Source organism: Melanaphis sacchari, unplaced genomic scaffold (assembly GCF_002803265.2).
Source record: "Melanaphis sacchari strain LSU unplaced genomic scaffold, SCAv2.0 Contig43_pilon_pilon, whole genome shotgun sequence".
Taxonomy (NCBI): Eukaryota; Metazoa; Arthropoda; class Insecta; order Hemiptera; family Aphididae; genus Melanaphis; species Melanaphis sacchari.
Window position 1 is genome coordinate 3,344,490 of NW_020271284.1, and position 16,253 is coordinate 3,360,742.

Here is a 16,253-nt window from a genome sequence, read left to right on the forward strand (position 1 = left end):
AAACGATTTAAGTACCTAAACATACTAAGTACCAACAAATGTATAAAAGATTTCATACGAGACAAAACATTATAAAAGGACATGAAGAATAATCAGGATTGTATGATACACAATTTGCTGATCTATTTTGGATAGTGATGTGTTATGATAAATAACCAAAAAATAAAGTCGTAAAAAATATATTATTTATAGTTTATTTATAATCTTTTAAGTACTTAAATACTATTATACTATCTACTCGAAAATTGTATTCAGTATATGATTTGTTGTATATAGCTTAATATTCTGTACACGAAGTTCATAATAATACTTACAGGATAAAATAATAAGCTTCAGAATTATATAATTATTTTTGAAAATAAAATTGTAAACATTTGTAAATGATTATAACCTAATCTTCTATTAATATTAATGATTCCAGAATTTCTGTTTAGATTGATAAATTACGTGTAAACTGTCAATAATTTAATTCAGCATAATTTTTCATATTTACTCTAAATAATTGTATGTAATAAATGCATTAATTTTAATGCAAAAATGTTCTTTTATTCAATAAACGATACTATTAACTATAATAATATAATTTTATTAAACTGATAAAATACTGAAAAAATGAACACACGTACCTTAATTGCCTATCTACCACGCCGTGTGGTAAGAGATACGTGTATAATATTATTATAAAAAACATTTTTCTTTTTAATATTGATGATTCCAAGATTTAAATACGTTTTTCTCGTAATACTCATATAATAATATTGCATGATATTAAATTTTTTTCGCAGACTCTAATAACCATGGAGAATTGCCTTGAACTAATCGTACAAGATCAGAAGTATTGTTACTTCCGAAAAGCAGTGCACTTTTGGGCACAACAGGCATTGCTACCAGCTGTTGTGGCCGTGGGCGTGGTGGGTAACATGCTATCCGTTGTTGTACTTACCAGGGAACCGATGAAAAGCTCCACCAGCACATATCTGACTGCCTTGGCTGTATCTGACTTGTTTTATTTACTATTTGTGTTTACCATATCCTTTGAAAACTATCCATGGATTGTTGAAGCTGATTACTATATTTATTGGAAATGGTATCCTTACGGGCTTTGGCTTACTGACGCTGCTAGTAAGTATATAATCTTCCTATATATAATTATATGAAATAATTGAAAATTGAGGCACTTACTTTACACTTATGTGTATATCAAGGCGTTCTCAAAGTAACATTCTTGTTTTCTAAAATGTTTTTACTGTGCCATATAATTTATTCTTTGATAATTTATCAATATTATTATTGTATTATTCGTACATACTCCCCACATAAAAAAAAAAAAAAAAAAATACAAGAAATATAATTTTTTCATTGCTCTCTAAAATTTAGAAATAATGTCTTGTAACGAGGTACAACTGGTAAACTTAGTACAGTATATCAATAATTTCAAAATGTGAATAAAGGCTATATATTATTATGGACTCAAACTTTTTTCTCTAAAACTAAACTGTAAAAAGTCTTAGCACCATTTTTTAATGTTTTTATGGTAATTTTTTTTATTCTTTAAGCAATTATTATCTATCCGTGAAACTAGTTTTTAATACAAATTGTATATTCTATAATAAAGTGTGTGTACAATCGAAAATTAGTATTCGGTATCAAGATTCACAATGCAATTAATAAAAAGTGTAGAATAATGAACGTATTAAAATAAGATGAAAATTTAATTCTTAATTGTTATCTTAATCGTTAAATGAATTCGCGTATTTTATCTATGAATGAGAATCTACAAAAGAATATTATTTTCAATACTGTATGGTCTCTTGGGATAAAGTTGCCTAAAGCGCTTACAACGTTACATTATATGAGTATCCTGGATAAATTGTATGACGTATGGTTCGCATGGATAAGAGGATAGAAAAGATGATTTCTGCGCATTGTTTAATTTACCGAAAAATTGGAAGCCGGACAAACTGAAACCTTCGTTTAAAAAGTTCATAAGCTCATTATTTTATGTCGCGGGTATACCATGGAAAGTTCGATTGGGTTCTTTTGGATAAAGGTTTCGAATAATCTTCAACAAAAGACCCAAACCATAAAAAAAAAATATTCTTAATTTTTTTCCAGTAACACGCCTCTTTTGTAAGTAACTATAGTAGAAGAGAGAGATATTTGTCGATGCTTCAGTACCAGTCACGCGCTCTTAATCAACACGTCTATTGACGATGAATCTTGAATAAAGACTTGACCCTTCGTGATTTTTTTTTTTTTATTTGAAAAAACAAAATTAATAGGCCTTGGCATATAGACTCATGAGAACGACCGCATACCCTTTTAAAAGACTTTCTAGTGGAGATGCAAGTCTTCGAGTACAATAAATCGTGTAAGTCGTAAGCAATAAAGGTGTAAAAATAAATGGACACTTCTTATTGTAACACGCACAGTGAAAATGTCTGCTATGGACGACTCAAAAGAAGCATCAATATGCTTTTTACAGTGATTCCGCTATTTCGCAAAAGCCGACTACGAAACTATTAACACTAGCAATATTCTGGCGTTTTGAAGTATTCTCGAGGGAAATGCCGGTAAATAGTATTTATAAAGAAAAACAACTCAAAGTACTAAAATTACTTTCTCTAGAATAAAAACGCGGTATAAGCTTTGTAAACGACATGAATTTAATATAATATAAAAATCGTACATAGTGCGGGATTCACGTAAAATAGAAATATTTATAAATTTCAATATGAAATTTGTATTATGTCACATTGAATTTGATATTTATTATATAAACGGAAAATATCCATATGATGAGTATTAATACAAACTTGATTATACCGTACTACTATACATCATTTCAATTCTTAAAGACTACCATTAACTATTTATTAATATACCTGCCGTTATTAATTTACTTTTCTGTTTTCTCTTTTTTTTTTAATTATCACATTGTAATTATTTTATAATAAGTTAAATATTAACCTAAAAATGTTGTTAAGAATTTTTTTTACAATAACAAATTATTAACTTTAACAAAAATTAAAAATATCTTAAATTTGTATTATGTTAATAAAGTAATTTAAATACATCAACATAATTCTTCATAATATTATTCAATTTAAACATTCAATTACGATCAGTATTAAAAAATATTTGTCGTGTTTTTTTGATTGTAAATAGGAAATTTTCTTAAAACTAATGATATACTTGTATTGTAACTATAAAAATGAAAATTATTTTTCAAAAATAATATTTTTGGTGTTGTTTTATGAGTAATATATTTTTTTAATATATTAGTTTATAAAATGCTAAAATTTAAAAAATAATAATAATAATATTGTAGCAAACGTTTAAAAACTTTATTTTTAATTAGCATTTAAATGATTTCAATTTAAATAACAAATTTAATTTTAAACACCGACAACTTTGTATTAATTTCATTGCACAAAACAACAATAAAATGTATTGATTTTGTTGATATATTTGGAGAAAGATCCTATTAATTTATTATTAAATTGTAACATATAAGATTAATTGAAAAAATGGTTTAATTGCTTAAACATAGTCGTACTAAAAACCATTCTATTTATTAAACTCATTTTTCTTATTTTTTCTTCCTATTTCTTATCTACAATCCTTCCAATCAATTAACCTATGCATAAGAATAGATGCTCTATAATATATCAGTATCCACAATCTCCACAAAGACTTAAGAGCGCAAACACTTCCTGAACTTGCTTCTTGCTATTTCGATAAATTCCACAATGACACTCAAAACCATCTTAACCCTTTAATATTCTATCTTTATAATCCTTCTAACCCTATTAATCCCTTACATCGACTTAAATTAAACTGGGCTAGAAACCTACTCTAAACTCAGCTTAGTTTTCTTATACCTTACCCTCATTTTTTCGACATGTTGTCAATGGACTCCTTGTTCTTTCATGTTATTCATCTCTTGTATATATATATTTTGTGTTAAAAATATATTTATTGCATTTAATGTATACAGATTGTAATATTTTCTAAAAAAAAAAAAAAACAAAAACAAAAAAACATAACTAGTAATTAAATATCATGAACAACGTTGTTGTATTATTTATGTTAGGTAATTTTTAGAGTAGCATCCACTTTATTTTTCTACAAGTGTCAAAACTGAAGTGTGAATAACTAAAAATGTATATTTTATATTTAAATATGAAAATTATCATTATTTATTTTCCTAAACAATAATAAAATGTATAAAAACCAAGTTTCAAATTATTTTAATCTCTTGATTGAATTTTTTATTTTATACATTTATTGTCACAATATCATGGAAAAACAATTTACATTAAATTCAAATGCGATTAAATAAGTTGAAAAATACGTTCATTATATCATTAAAATAATTACAATGACATAAATTTGTTCTTTGTGATATCCCCGAGATTGTGTCCATGATTGGAAACATGATTTCGATTAACTTAAATTACTAATACAAAACTATACTGGCATATTATGAGAAATAAATAATAATATAACGGAGAAAAAATTACAAGTTATGAATTTCACATTATATAGCTAACTGATATAGTTAGTGGTAGTTACTAATTGCTTTTCTATATTTTTTTAATAAAAACACTTAATTTTCCTCATACTTTAAAATATTATTTCACACTAAAGATTTAGTAAATCTTTTGAAGACTAAAAACAAATTTAGTAAGATTTTAAAATAAAACCGGGATGAAATACCTACATACTAATTGTATAGAAACTTGAAAGCACAAAATTGAATTAAACATACTATATATATTTGCGTGTGTATATACACGATAAGATCTAGTTGTAATTTTGAGAGATCAAGATTAATTTGAAAAACACAAGTAAATTAAAGAAAATCTGAAGGATTATTAAGTGAAACTATTTTTTGACAAAATCGTTTTTTTTTTTTGCAGAACTCAAAAACGAATAACTATAGCTACTTTAATATTTTACTAAATTTTTATATTTACAAAATTTTGAATATTTTGAAGCTATTGATAGATAATTAAAACATTTATTTTGTTTTAGTTTTGTTTTTATCTTACATAATAAGTTTAATGTTAGTAAAAAATTTTCGCCAAGTCAAAATATTTGAAAATATAATATAAGATTCCTCATAAATTTTTCATTTGCCTTTTAAAAAATATCGAGAAAAGTCATACAAAACTGTATACGAATTTACATTTAGAATTTTGAAGAAATTCGTAAAATCTTGAAAATGTTTAAATTATTTTATAATTAGATATTCATAAAAAAAATTCTGTTTTTATTTATGACTTGACAATTTTATACAAGATTTTTAATGCATTTTGCTCCCCAAATAAAAAAAAAAATTTTCCGAGAAAAATAAATTCTTTATGGACGTTTGAAGTTAAAACTACGATGACGTAGATACTATGTGGGATTTACTTATTAGTGCATATTATAAATATTTCTCTTCAAACGATTTTCGATATTTGATTGTTATTCAAAAATAAACAACCGAATATACTTTGAAATGTCATCAATTTTTTATTTGATTACATTCTATGGTATATGATTGTATTTTAAAATATTTTTACCTTTTTTGAGTTATTTATAACATTCAAACATTTTTAAATTTTATAGTTTTGTTTTTATAAATGTCCATTAAAAATTTTCCCTCGTCAAAAAGTTTGAAAATTTTTATAACAAAACCCCACAAAAGTTCTTTTTACATATTTTTATAAAATTATTTAAAATACATATGCTGTATTTATTTTTATTAATGTTTTATGTTTAGATTTTTATAAAATTCGTCAAATTCACGAAAATTTGTAAATTGTTTATAAAATGTCTTATTTTTATATCGAAGAGTTAAAAAATTAATAAAATTTTTCGTATAAGTAGCTCATAATAAAACCAAAAAAATCTAAAAATATAATATAGTAGTATAATTTTTTTTTTTTCATGATAATTTTAATTAAAACAAAATTAGTTGTTTAAATGAAGAATTTAAACTACTTTGTTATAATTCAAAATATTATATAAAGGATTTTGAAAATTATATGTATATCATTACATCTTTAAAATACAAATACACTAAGATATTTTAAACACATTTAGATTAATTTTAAGTTATTATCTATATTCACACCATTATTCTAGGCTAATGCGGTATTAACTCAAAAATTAATAACAATTATTATAAACGATATAAATATAATATTATATTGTTTTAAAATATAATATATAAATTGTTTTCGAAACCAATACATCAATCTAGCGTAATACTAATATTAAAAAAAAAAAAATTATCTAATAATAATATAAATATAAGATGACATATCGAAGGCTCACTAACAGCTTTTCCTTAGAATCGCTATTCATTTAAATTAATATATCATTGAATTCAAATTTAACATATCCGTAACAGTTATTTATTCGACAAAATATACTGTACGACAAATCAGAACCACCGATTTTCTCGCCTTTTTTTTAATTCGAAATGATTGTCCTAACGTTTTTGATTTTATCCATCGTATAAATATGCAATAATTTTGTAGCATTAAATTTGAATTTCAGACATCGATTATCTTATCACAAAGAAACCGATAAGAAGTGAGTATTGTATTAGTCTCGTTACGGCGCTTCGTTAATCTGTCGTACATGTATTATAGCATATGCACTGCACGACAAATGAACGTCATATACGTAATATTAAAATGTACGAAGTATACATAATATCGAATATTACCGCGCAAGTTTGCTGGATGGATAGTGCCGTAAACCGAAGTCAACCAAGTCGAGCTGTGCGAAAACAAGTCCTCAAGTCGTTGTGGTATAATATGTTATTCTACATAGAAGTCGACGTAATATTATGTAATATGAAAAACCGGTCATATGGAACGTTGCGTATGCACATACACATCTACACAAGACAGATTTAGTTGGAACGTTGGCACCAACGCGGGGTTGGTGTTTCGGAAACGTAGTAATGGCGATATATTAATTCCGCGCCGAAGCTTGCAACATTATGTTATTTAGTTGCACACACACATACACACGTACACAATTGCATTGCAAGTTCCTCCCCCGTACAAGGTACTTACGCAATATTGTACATACTTCATTGTTCGGCCCGTCAACATTTATTATTATACATGGCACATGTCGCAAGTTTTCGTGACAACTCTTCTGCATGGTTTAAAGTTCAGCACTTAACTATTTTCTTGATATGCACATATCGGTCTAAACGCGCACGAACTACAGTAGTCAGCGAAAAAGAAAACGATATAGATACCATACTTATATATATATATATAATATGGATATATAGGTATGCTTGGGCGGGACTCTTTTCGCTTTTCACCCACGTTTCTTTTCACCCAAATATTTTAAAACTACTTTTCGCCTAAAAAAAATCATAGCACTTTTTGACCACATAATAATAATACACACTTATTGGGGAACACTTTATTGTTTATTAATGTAAATTAGCTTAAAAACCATTTAGTATTACCTAGAGAGAAGGCGGCTTTTATTACTCTAAAAAAATGTATTGTGTATTTGTACATTAGTAAGTATTTATCATTTTTTACAATAATGTGTTAAGAATGTTATAAGTTCAAAAAAAATGTTTATATAGATATATAAATCGTTAAAATATAGTATCAAATTTGTAATTTATTAATAAATAATTTAAAGTACTTAAGTGTTTAGCAAAGTATGTATTGAAAAAAATGTAGTCAAAAAGTGCTATACTATTTTTGGACAAAAAAGGAAAATAGTTTTAAAAAATTTAGGTGAAAATAGAAAGGTCATTTTTGGGTGAACGAGGTCTAACTCAGGTATAAATACATCAGGATACAACAAAGAATGCGATGCATGAATGCTAAGTACATGGTGTTTAGTTATTAATAATCACTAATCACTACAAACATTTAAATGTTTACACTACTCATTATTTCAACATTTTTAATTTTTTACGAAAATATTTTATATTATTATATCATTTAATTTTATTAAAAAACATTTAAAAAAAAAAATTTTCGATTTTTCATCATCATAACTTTTAAAGTTTTTTACTTTTTGAATAACACCGCACATTTTTAATTTCATATTCCGAAGTATAATATAATTATATTTTATTTGGATTATTTTGACACATAAAAATTGAATTTCAAACGAGTATTTAATTATAGTTATATATGCATTTAAAGTTTAAATGAGTAGTAAATCAACATTTCGAAGGGTACCTCTGTGTTCATCTAAATTTAGTTCTAATTTCTAAACGTATAACTTGTAATATAAAATTAAAAATAAATGTTATCATTCAATAAATAAAATCATTAAAAAATAATAACGATAAAGATATTTTTTTGCAATGATATCAAATAATGTAAAAAAATAATTACAATAAAATAAAATCCTTAGAAATAATGAATTTAAACACTTGAATGGATTATCTTGTGTAGGTCCTTTTTTGAGTTTGTTAACTTTAAACTTTACATGGAATAACGTTTGTTAGGCATTTAGGTAGGTTATAAGTTAGATGTGTGTTTATGCGCACTACGAATTTATATGTTAAACCGTTGTCTTTGGCGGTATGCACCCAGTAGGGAGTCTTAAAATTGTATAAAATGTGTACGTACTAATTGTGTCTCTCCAAGCACATTCCTCCCGTGAGTAGGTATTATATTATATTATTTAATAATAAATACAAGTGTGTATTTTTCATTATAATTTCATCTTTTCGCCGTCATCCAAAAGTTTACATTCGGATCTCTTAACAAGTATCTATAAACAAATACAACTATAATATATATATATATGTATATACCAATACGTCCACGTCAAAATTGGAATGTTTGTACAAAGTCTCACGAGTATAACGTTTGTTGTCCAAGAGGAATCGACGAATTTATGGCAATAGCAAGAAAATATTATTTTTTTTTTATAAAAATAAAGACTTATCTTCAGATGTCTAAGTTGGCAATATTCCAAAACTTTAGGTGAAATAATATCGTTTTTTTTTTTGCTCCAGCCGTTAAAAAATAATAATAATGAACAGGTATTATAAACAGATATATATAGCTCATCGGCTGATATATCAATATATTTAAATATATTACTAATATAACTAATATGTTGAAATTTCGGAAAATTCTAAAGAAAATTAATACACTAACTGGAGGCTAGAATACGATTATTTATCTTGTATTTCTTTTAAATAATGCAAACTTTATAAAACTAAAGTGATTACCATAACTCAATTAATTTTATACTGATGGTTATACGCTCTAGTAAACTACACATCAATATTAATCAAAATCGAAATGTTTTTATTGAAAACTTTCAAGACAAGCTTTAATAACATACACTGTGACTGTATGAATACTATTTAAAAACTTTTCAAAAAAAATTAAAAAAAAAATCGTTATCTTGTAAAAATAAATGTGTAAATAAACTAAAGACGGAATTCACTTTTTTAAATACTTTTCCATCGCTTATATGTTTTTAAATAGACGGAAGTGTTTTGTATGAACAGTAGTTACACTCAATGAAGTTTAAATTGAATTGGCACAAAATATCAAGCAACAACATGATTAAACATTCTTGTTAAGTCATCAAAAAATTTTTCCCTAAAGTATACTGGTTGGTACACCTATTATTTTATATATTGATCCAAATTTTTGTATAATACTCAAACATAGAACTAAAGAAATAACAAATTACGGAGTGGTAAATACAATTTTTTTTTAAAGAGGCAATAAATATAGTTTTAAATACATAATAGACATTAGCTATTAGATAATATATTTTTTTAAATCGCTCTATGACTACACTAGTAGATATATTTAAAAATATCTAAATTAAATACTTGGCATTAAAAAAGGATAAAAATCTTCTTTATACATTTTAAAATGTTAAATTAAACTATGATGATATTTAAAAAATATAATTGCAATAATTCAAAACAAATTATAATGTTTTACTTATAATAATTTGTTATAAATATAAACCGTTAACATTTATTCGAAAAATACGAGTAACTCATTTAAACAAACAAATATTAGGTTTGTAGTATTTATATAAGTGTATATGAAATACTATACTACATACCTACTAAGAATCTATTATTTGTGTGGGGTGATAAACTCATTTCAGTCATTTTTTTCTAAAATATATAAACTTAAAATGTTATGTAATCAAAATAATATAATAACATAAGTGCAACATCATAGCGATAATATATAATTAATGTATTATACGAAATTGATACATGTGTTTATTCAACTCAATTTAATTTATTATTCACGTAATAACGTCAGTTTCACACTAGGGCAACACGTGGGGACTGTAATCTTTTCAAAACAAAAGGAATATCTGAACTTCCACTTGTATCAAGTGTGTTATGTTTAGGATATGAACAATATTACTCTTCTTATCTCTTGTCAAAATCTCACGATGTAATAAAGTCTTGTCAACTTAGTTGCTCGAACAAAATACTGTTCTCGTCCAAACGATATACAACCTTCAGTAAAAGTTAATCAAAATGGTATATTTTATAAATTCGTAAAAACCGTACAGATTTAAGATCGATGCGACCGAGAGAAATAAATAAGTCTACTCTATCAAAATACTTCAATAAGTATGTATAGTTATCATAAAATTGATTACAGTATTCTAAATTTTAGATTTTAAAGCATTTATCAAATAGATAACTAAATTATGAACAATAAATAGGTATAGAAATTAGATGTTTCGCTAAAAAGTGCTATGGCTGGGAGGGATGTATATTATTGATTAATACATTTGAAATAATAAGGTTAACAATCTTGGTATAATTGAAAATTAATAAACTGGCTAATAACTTCTCATATTATTTTATAGCAGTATTCTCAACAGATTTTTTAATAATTAAAGAAATAGAAGACTTTTTTCCAAACGTTTGTAAATACTCTAGTCAAGTAAAAAAGGGATAAATAAAACGTCATAAGTTTTTTTTTTAATATGGAAGTAAACATCAGATTCATATCATGGTTTTGAAATATGTACAGAATAATCTTGTATCCAGTGATGTGCATTTCGAATTTTGCATTTTAAAGAGGAACTCACAAAGGGACTTATCTGCTTATAAAAAACAAATATTATTTTTTGTTTGTATAGCGCTGTCATTGGTTACAGAAATTTAAATTAAAATAGTAATTACAATTTATTATTGCATTATAATAAAAGCATATGTAAAAAATATACTTACATCGATCTGTTATACATAAAAGAAAAAGTCTTGGCTGATTGATTTATAATCAAAGTAGGTACATCTAACACTATAAAGACTGAAATTTTTCACGGTATAGAGTGCAATGAAAGTGGATTTAAAAAAAAAATCGCATTTTAAAGAGGGGATCACGGGTGTATTTGTTGGCTTACGAAAAACAAATATTGTCTTGTTTGTATGGGGTTGACATTGATGATCACAGAAAACAAAATAATAATGATTGGGTGCATTACATTTTAGACCTGTACTCCATATTCGGTCAAGCCCGTCGTCCAAATGACCGTATTAAAAACGCGTGCCCATAGTTTACGTTTAACGGCATTTAAGACGGAGTATAAGTCCGCTCCGCAATTCTATTTACTCTGTCGAGAGCAACGCCCACACAATCGGTATAGTACGATAGTACTGTGTTAAATATTGCGATTTTTTAATGCCGGTCGTTGCAGCATTACTTTTTTCGCGTCGCGTTTCTCGGGATACGCGTTGCAGTTTAACCGTCACGAAAAACGCGCATCTCCGTTTTGAACCCCCTCCCCCGCCCACTGTATTTTATTTGTTCACCTCTGCGTGTGATAATTCAACAGGCGAACATATCGGACTTTCGTAAGAGCATAAAAAAAAAGCTCGTAGATTCGACGACGGTAAAAGACGCGTGGCACGCGACGAGCCCTATGGGCGACTTCCGCTGGGCCCTGCAACTGATATGGGACGAGACGATGCAGTTGGCATGGGCCGCCGTGTCGTCGATGAGTGTTCTGCTGTCCGTGGTCGCCGTCACCGACAGGCTGTTCTGAAGGCGTTCTGAACGGGTGGAATACGATTGCGTACGCTGCTTATCGGCGGTACCTTTTTCAACCTTTTTCATAACACGATTGCGTGTGTTATTTTTGTGCAACGTTGTCACGCTGGCCAAAAGTCACGTGTAGACGAAAGTTTAATAAAAGTTTACACCTGCACTCATAACCGCTGTACATTTTATTAGATGACCGACGAACGTTCTGAGAGTAGCATAATAAGCAGTATGAGTGTAGTATAATTGTGTAATTTAAGATGGAAAATGAAACTGTACAAATCATTACGTCGGAACGAGGCAAAGACTTGGCATTGGTCGGTACAAACAAATATCGTTTTATAATACAACGAAAAGACGGGCAAGTTAAACGGTTGCGCGCGCATAAAACGTGTTATGATGTCGGTTTGTTATCAGACAGTAACCGTTCAAAAGTATTATCAATGTCGGGTGAGCACGGTCATATTTTAAATACAATAGAGAAAATCGCGAGTAAAAATATGGCTCCGTCTGATTTAAAACGGATTAAAGCTTCAATTGAAATGTATGATCAGTGTGAAATTGACAAAAATATTATAACGCGTCTATCTGAAACTGGCTCTATTTATCGCGGCGGAAAACATTTGTTTTAATTTTTATACGTTTACGTGATTTATATTATTTCTTATATTATATTTTTGAACTTACTTTTATACTGCAGATCATTGAAACATATGTATACGAGTACGTTGTGCGTGCACACGGTGAACTTTTTGTATATTTCTAGATTTGGCAACGTTGCAATCGTGTTGTTTTAAACATACGCAACCGTGTTCTCCAAATGGCAAACCGTACGCAATCGGGTTCTACCCTTCTGAACGTGGCCTGCACCAGAGCGACGGCGAACGCCGCCCATCCGCGGCCGCGGACCTGTTCGGCCGTATCGTTTTGTAAACGGCCGTCGGTCCAGTCGGCCATCGCTACCGCAGCCACGATGTCGTAGCGGTGGCTGTACATCGGTACCGTGGTCGGTCCCGCGTGTATTTGATGATCGGCCGTAGTCCGAACGTCGTTCGGAACATTTGATGATCGGCCGACCCTCCGCGGCCGTAGTCCGAATGTCGTTCGGAACCGTCGACGCATTAGTCTTCGGATGACGTTAGTCGTTATTTTTTTTATTTTTTTTTTTTTTTTATCTATCCATAAAAATATTTATTTTTTTTTTTTAGAAAATTTTACGCGGCTTTTTATAAAACACGGACAACGATGGTTTTAATTATTAGAACCCAGTTTTTTTTATTTGTTTTCGTTTTTTAGTCGTGTTTATAAATTTAAAAAATATGGAGTTTGACTTACATTCTATACGGGTCTCTGACGTTCGACGAACGTAATCATATGCATATTTTTAGGCACACGATTCCGTAGGTACGCTTTTACCAACAATTTTCGTGCAACGATGCCATTTCCACGAGATCAAGCTTTTAAACATACCTACGCAATTTAAAAACCTCCAAGATTATAACACCTATAAAAATGCGTTGTTTCGTTCAAACGTATTAATACTACAATATCAAAAACATTAACATCTGTTGAATTTCGTTTTTAGTGTACTATTACTACAGTATTTGTTTAACATAGATAGTGTAGGTACAAAATATAATATGCATTACTTGGTACAAATCTTAGGATCTTGTGAAACTATTAAAGTGAAATGTATAACATACAATGGCAGTAAAATCGTTGAATATCAGATGAGTATTTAGAATATTATCATAAGTTATCATTTTTATATCATAAACTGCGTGCGCATTTAACCATCGTTGGTGTAGATTATAAACTGTTATTGCCGTTGTACGTAATAAAATATGTTACCTAGTGGGACTATAAATGTATGTTTGTTGTAGGATAGTCTGTGGTTAATATAATTGGCATTTAGGGTATGTAAATTTTTATGGCCCAAACCGCGTATTTTGAGCGAGCCAGGGACATTTATGTAAAAAAAAACATACAATTTATATCACCATACTCTAGCTCTAACTGTGCAGCTTTCGTTATTGGCCTATTTTTTTAGAGTACCAGAGATCCATCATTTTAAGTTTAGTAATTGTATCCATATTTTTATTTCTTGAACTCCTCAAATGATAATATTATTTTCTTTTCCTAAGTCGATAAACTCAAAATTTATAACTATGAAGTTAAGGTTAATGTTTCTAAAATAATAAAATTATATTAATTATATTACATGTTTATGCTTTATTTTTTTTTTTTTTTTTTTTTAACTTATTATTCTGTAAGTTAATAATTGTTTTAATTAGTTAATAACTTTTTTTTCATTTATTTATACAATTAAATAATTATATAATTTTAATTTTTTTTATAATCTTTTATAATTTGATGTGTTTCTGATTTTGGGTATCGTATCGAAGCATTCTCCTAAATATAAGTATGTATATTGGTAAAGTTAAAGGATATACATTTTCTGTTATATCATGAGTTTTTTTGTAATGGTTTTAGTTAAATTTTAATTTTCTCTTCAGAATAAGGCTCAGCAAAATTAACAATAGATTGCATTGATAAATTTTTACAAAACTATTTTAGTACAATTGTATACATTTATTTTATGTATTCAATACTATTACTTAAGAATCATAAGTAAATTTATGAAGGCAAATGACCAAAAATCAAAGTATTTTTGAAATAATAAAAAAAACTAAAAAAAGAAATACGTAAGTATCAACTTTTTGTAGTTATTTTATTTAAATAATTAAATTGTATTAATAAACTTATCATCTGAATCAATTATCAATTAAAGTCGCATTCAATATTGTAATACGTCGTCATCAGATAGACAACATTTTATAAAAATATATTTCAAACCTACATATAAATTAAATGTAGAAGGACCTCATATTAAACAGTATTTACTTTCAATACTATTAAATATTAACTGATTAAATGAAACCATAGAATAGAATACATATTATTGTAATTACTGAAAAGTAAAAATCAGCATTAACCATGATAATAAGTTAAAATACTACCAAAATAAACATAGAAACTTTTTTTTACTATTAAATTCGTCAATTTTTTTTTCTATGTTTCTTAATATAATCACCAAGCTAATTTTTTGTACGAAACAAGGGAATATAATATTACGTACTACATCCATTATATGTTATTTACGGACTATGATTGCAGTAGAAAACAATTCAACGGCATATTTGCGCACGAAATAATGATACGTCCATAGCAGTGAAAGGGTTATTTGAATCTCCTCTACAGAATAATGCTTAGTTAAATTATTGTTTGTTGTGTAAATATGAACTAAACAGCGAGGTGTTTCGTATAGATGTATACTAAATAATAGGTCCATTATTTAATATAGCACAGCAAAAAATTAATACCCCAAGTAACATTTTCTAGATTCAATGTTGGTTATCTTGCGAGTGCACATAATACAATTCGAGCACGACATCACCAATATATCAAAAGATACTTAAATAACGCATACATTTTTGATAATTTATAATAATTACTTTTGTAAAAAAATTAATCTCTTCTCAACAGTGTAAAATCTCTTGAGGATGTAAAAGTGCACGAAAAAAGTTACTGTGCTTTTTATATTTGAAGGTGTTCAGTAAATCATTTGTAATCTATACACTCAGCTATTATAGTTAGTACTATACAGTACAATACTAAAATAAAAGTGTAACGGTAAACAAAAATTCTAATGTTCGCATTGTGCTTAAAATTATTTTATACATAAGATCTAAGATTATGGACTAGTCTCTTTCAGTGTGTCATCACAGTAAACTGTATTAAAATATTAATTTGATCCATAAAAAACAGAATATCGACCGTACTACCTTATAAATATGACTTATAATAATGTTTATTTTATATAAATAATAAATATATAATATATTAAAGTATATGCAATGTTTTTTTAACAGAAATATTTTTATATTAACAGTCATATAAATTAATTTAATAGCAATATCAAAAAATATAGGTTGACCGTTTTTGCTTAGAATTTTTTTTCGTATTCAATGATTTATCATTAAATTTAAATTGAACACTAATATTACACTATCTAACTAAAATGACTTACCCAGTGACGAGGGTCGCTCAACATTTGTACAGAAGAGTGGTTATCTACTTTCCTCTTTTATTTTTAACATTGATTAATGATTTCAATATTTAACAATCTTACATGGGTTAAATATCATA

General features: G+C 27.3%; 1 protein-coding gene across 1 annotated transcript in view; it reads left to right on the top strand.

The window, feature by feature from the left end:
* Window positions 1-779: 779 nt before the first annotated feature.
* LOC112597854 (FMRFamide receptor-like) overlaps window positions 780-16,253 on the top strand; it is a gene marked incomplete at its 5' end in the record, with an annotated part of 36,051 nt that continues 20,577 nt past the window's right edge. The window contains one exon of the mRNA XM_025344090.1: window positions 780-1,122. Coding sequence (XP_025199875.1) covers window positions 780-1,122 — 343 coding nt within the window. The remainder of the gene's footprint in view (window positions 1,123-16,253) is intronic.